The sequence below is a fragment of the Nannospalax galili genome, unplaced genomic scaffold (genome assembly GCF_000622305.1).
Source record: "Nannospalax galili isolate Female #2095 unplaced genomic scaffold, S.galili_v1.0 scaffold259, whole genome shotgun sequence".
In the NCBI taxonomy this organism is placed as follows: domain Eukaryota; kingdom Metazoa; phylum Chordata; class Mammalia; order Rodentia; family Spalacidae; genus Nannospalax; species Nannospalax galili.
The window spans coordinates 617,489-622,692 of record NW_008344750.1 but is presented as its reverse complement, the minus strand read 5'-3'; the positions used below and the strand labels follow the sequence as shown (position 1 = coordinate 622,692).

Below are 5,204 nucleotides of genomic sequence, written 5' to 3'. Positions count from 1 at the left end.
GGGTTTCTCATTGGCGGGTGCTACCCTCAGAGCTATGGAATGTGCTGTTATCTGTGAGGCCAGAAGTCTCTGTTCTTACCTTATAAGGCTGCTATATGCCTGGGCTTGCTTGATCTATAGCCTCCTGGGGTGGGGGTAGTAGGTGGAGATTATGACATCAGGCTTGCCTGAAGCAACTAGTCAAAATGGGGTCAGTGCAGTTTGTCCTCTCAGCCTAGCAATCAAGCGGTTTATAGAAGCGAGAAAGAGCCAGTATTCCTAAAGAGGGGCAGGGGTCTCAGGAGTCCAGGGCAGGGGGCCACAGAGGAGGGTTTCACACTAACTGTAGGGAGAAAAGAAAGCCCTTGAATGGTGCCTAGGAGATGTGAAGAAGTAAAGGCAAGAGTAGTTAGTATTACAAGTTCTAGACAGGAAACCAGAAAAACATCAGAACAGGGCAAATTTCAAATATTCATATCAGAGTCCATTGGAATTTCTTGATGAGAGCTTCCAAAAACCTCCCTCTATTGTGTTCCTCCTCATTTTTCATTTGTCTGCCAAGGCTGAGTGATGAACTCAGGATTTGTTTTCAGGCACTTTGATAGCTGTTGGTGCAGCAGACTTTTTAAGCAGATTTCAAGGATTTGAATTCAGGTCCTCACGTTTGTACATCAAGTACTTTACCCAGTCCCTAGCTCCTTCAATTTTTTACAAAATCATGTTCATTTAAATCAGAGTATGGCCCAAACCATATCTTTTTAAAAAGAGGGCCTTGCTGTGTTGCCCAGGCTAGTCCAGAACTCCTGGGCTCAAGTGATTCTCCTGTCTTAGCCTGCCAAGTACTTGGGACTACAGGTGTATGCCACCACCCTCAGCTTGTACCTTTTTTTTTTTTTTAATTTTATTATTTTTATTTTATGTGTGTATGTATCTGGAACTGGAGTTACAGACAGTTGTTAGCTGCCAAGTAGATGCTGGGAATTGAGCCCAGGTCCTCTACAAGAGCAGCCAGTGCCCTTAACCACTGAGCCATCTCTTCAGCCCCCAAAGTACTACTCTTTTTTTTTTGGTCTTTTTGAGACAGGGTCTCCCTGTAGCCCCAGCTGTCCAGGAACTCACTATGTAGACCAGGCTGGCCTTGAACTCACAGAGATCCACCCGCCTTTGCCTCCGGAGTGCTGGGATTAAAGGTGTGTGCCACCACGCCTGGCCCAAAGTATTACTTTTAAAAGATACAGGCTGAGCCAGGCGTGGTAATCCACATCTTTAATCCCAGCACTCAGGAGGCAGAAGATCTCTAAAAGTTCAAGGTCAGCCTGGTCTACACAGTGATTTCCTGGCCAGCTGGGGCTACAGGGAGACCCTGTCTCAAAAAGACCAAAAAAAAAAAGGTACAAGCTGAAGGGGATTTGACAGCCTCTTCTGTCCTCCTCAGGCATTGCACGAGACAGGTGTACTTACCTACATGCAGGCAATGCACGTATACACATAAAATAAAAATAATAAAATTTTTAAAAATGTAATTCTTGCTGGGCGTGGTGGCGCACGCCTTTAATCCCAGCACTTGGAAGGCAGAGGTAGGCGGATCTCTGTGAGTTCAAGGCCAGCCTGGTCTACATAGTGAGTTCCAGGACAGCTGGGGCTACAGGGAGACCCTGTCTCAAAAAGACCAAAAAAAAATAATAATAATAATAAAATAAAAAATGTAATTCTTGACCTATTGTCTCAAGTACTTGTGAGGCTGAAGCAGGAGGATCATTTGGGCCCATGAGTTCAGACAAGCCTGGGCAACATACTGATACCCCATCTCAAAATAATAAACAAACTTGATTCAGATCTCATATATGCCAGAGCCACATGTATGAGCTTATTTGTATTTTAATTTGGTTTGGTTTTTTAAGGGCTATACTAAGAATGGAAGCCAGGGCCTCACACTAGGTGAGCACTAAGTCTGTCTGTCCCTAAGATGCACTAGGTGAGCACTAAGTCTCTCTGTCCCTAAGATGCACTTTTAACTCCAGGTTGTCAGGGTTTGTAATTACACTTATTTATCTGTGTGTGTTTCTGTGTGTGTGTAGGTTGGAAAACAGATTGCAGGAGTTGGTTCCACCCAGTGGAAAGGGATAGAACAGGTTGTCAGCCTTTGTGGCAAGCACCTTTACCCACTGAACCATCTCATCAACCCATTAGTTTTTGTTTTAAATATCTGTCAGAGTTTTTTTATTTATTTTTTTATTTTTTATATGTATGAGTGTATTGCCTGCATGTAGGTAGGTGCACTCATGTCATGCAATGCCTACGGAGGTCAGAAGAGGGTGTTGGATCCCCTCAAACTGGAGTTGTGGACAGTCGTTAGCTGCAAGAACAGCCATTGTTCTTAACTGCTGAACCATCTCTCCAGCCCCAATATCTGTCCGTTTTGTGGTTTTTCTTTTTCTTTTTTTTTTTGGTCTTTTTGAGATGGGGTCTCCCTGTAGTCCCAGCTGTCCTGGAACTCACTATGTAGACCAGGGTGGCCTTGAACTCACAAAAATCTGTCTGCCTCTGCCTCCCAAGTGCTGGGATTAAAGGCATGTGCCACCACACACTTAAAAAAAAAAAAAAAAAAAAACTCAGAAACTAGAAAACACAAATGAATTACTGATGGAAAGTTTGGCTTTTAGACAGATGGCTTTGGGGATTTTCCAAGTCCTCTCATTCTGTATGTGAGAGCTGATCACTACACAGAGTCATCTCTACTCCATGAAGTCAGAATGAGTTGTTTTATTTGACACTGGACTTAATAAATTCTTGGTACATGACATAGTTAAAAAGGTTTAGCCTTTGTCCTATGACCTTCCTCTGACGTCCCACAGAATAAGAAGGGCCTCAGCTCTCCCAAGTCAGTTCCTTGCAAAAGAAATTGAAGTGGTGATGCTTGCCATGAAGAGGAGCTCTGTGCTCAACTCAATTTTTTGAGCATTCATTAGGAAGCAAAACTACCCTTTTTCCTGGGCAGGACGGGTTTTGGAGCTGGTGAACATGAATAAATGAACATGCTGTTCAATATGTGTGCCACCACTCTGGCAGGTTTGCTCCTCTCTTGTCCAGAAGAACTTGGAGATGACACTGTTTCTGTACTTCCCCCAGGTCCAAGGCTGGCATCGGAAAGCTACCTCCTGTGGCTTCTTGCTAGTCCCGGTTTTGGAGGGGCCTTTTGCGCTGCCCAGTTACCTATACGGTGATCCCCTGCGGGCCCAGCTCTTCATCCCGCTCAACATCAGCTGCTTGCTCAAGGAGGGCAGTGAACATCTGTTTGACAGTAAGAACTACTCCCCTCTGGAGGGTCTGTCTCAATGAGTAAGACCCCACCCCAGAACACCTCCCTGTGCATTCATATGTAGACTCTAGATTGAAAAAGAATTATAAGACCTCGAGGGTAGTTGGATATATAGACTATTTGGAAAGAAGAAAAAGACAAGTGGGAGGTGGGGGCAAGCGGTCACTGGGTAAACGTCAGATGGGAAACATCATAATGAAACCCATCATCTTGTACAATGAATATATGCCTGAAAACGTCCTAGATGACCAAAACCACAGGCTAGTTAAGAGACTCATTCTACAAGAGGCCAAAATGATCTGGGTTGTCCTGTTTTTTTTCACTTAGTGGCTGGGTAGCCCTAGACAAGTCATTTAATGCTCTTGAGCTTTGGATTCCATTTTCTAACATGGGGTTGTCTAGAGCTAGAAGATCCAACAGCAGGGCAGCATGGAGCTGTGGAGGAGAGAAGGGTCACACACTGTGTATCTCTAGCAGTACTGCTCTGTCACAGCTGTTTGTGTGCTCTGGCCTACCTGATCTGGCTGCAAGGACTGTTTGAACTGAGGGGAGACTTCACATGCTATTCCATGAGAAAAGGCCCCCAAAAGGCAATCAAAAGCAAAACAGGAAGCAGTGTCCTGTTGTACAAAGCTGCAGCTGTCAGTCCCAGGTACCCTAGGTGTGTCTCCAGTTCTGCATCTCAAGGTAGACAAAGCAGAGCAGGAGGAGAACAGCAGGACTCCGATTAGAGCCCTTCCTTCTGAAACAGGGCTATCAGAATAGGATCACAAGGGACCCACCCAGAAGTGTCCTGCAACTCCAGTGTGCCAGGTTTAGGACAGATGAGAGAGGGAGCACTGCTCCACTCCTCACCTTGCTCTTTATCACCAATCATTTACTGCAGGTGAATATATAAATAGCTCTTAAAAAGCTTTCTGTTTCTTCATAGATGCCTTTTTTTTTCTTCGTCTTTTTGAAACAGGGTCTCCCTGTAGCTCCAGCTGCCTGGAACTCACTCTGTAGACCAGGCTGGCCTCGAATTCACAGAGGATCCGCCTCCTGAGTGCCGGGATTAAAGGCATGCACCACCATGCCTGGCAAGATGCCATTTTTTAAAACAAGAAGCTAGTACTGATTCAAATGTGTCAGGAATTGTCTGATAGGAAAATTATAAATGTGAAGGACAGGACTTTGATATAAGGGAAGTGTTTCCTTCCTACACCTTTAAGTTTATGTAAATGGCGAGAACCAGTCCAGAGGATGAGGAGGGTTTGCCAGGTAGGGCAGACTAAGCTTAGAATTTGTGTTTTCCATGTGACAGACTGCCCTTGTTGTTCCAAAGGTCTGTGCATTCTCTGTTCGCAACTTAGGAGACATTTTTGTGCAGTGTTCTAAATGATGGCTGGGGTGCCACCTGAACCCCGCAGAGCCTCCCTACAACAGATCAGCGATTCCAAACTGGGCAGAGGTTACAAAGTCCCCAATTACAGACATACGTATTCCTGTTTCACCTCACAGCATGGCTGAGTGAGAACCATTTATGTACTCCTTACATGCTGATGATTATGTTCCTTTCAAATTTTAAGCCAGCTCTTTGTAGTGTTGTTATTAATATGTGGAGGGGCTACAGCAATCTTCTCTCACATCTAGAGACACAGTCCTCATTGTAACAGTAAAGGATTGCTTGCAGGGCTGGCCTTAGAGCTGATGGTTTTCCTTGCCAGCTTGTAACATAGTCTTCTAAACCAGCATCGTTGGCTTGTTACCATAGTGACAGTGGAAGAAAGGTGTCCTAGCATAAAGAAATAAGGACCCAAATCTAAAATTTAATTTTCTAGCTTCTGTGGCTCTTCCTGTTATCTCTATCTACTGTACCAGTGAATTCAGAATCTTAAAATCTGACAATAATGTTTGGTGTTTGTGT

General features: G+C 44.6%; 1 protein-coding gene across 11 annotated transcripts in view; it reads left to right on the top strand.

Annotated features, from left to right (window-relative positions):
- Window positions 1-5,204, top strand: part of Depdc5 (DEP domain containing 5) — a 148,963-nt gene that overhangs the window by 136,863 nt on the left and 6,896 nt on the right. For all 11 annotated transcript variants that reach the window (XM_029567320.1, XM_029567318.1, XM_029567319.1 and 8 more), the window contains one exon: window positions 3,109-3,280. In XM_029567320.1, coding sequence (XP_029423180.1) covers window positions 3,109-3,280 — 172 coding nt within the window. The remainder of the gene's footprint in view (window positions 1-3,108; window positions 3,281-5,204) is intronic.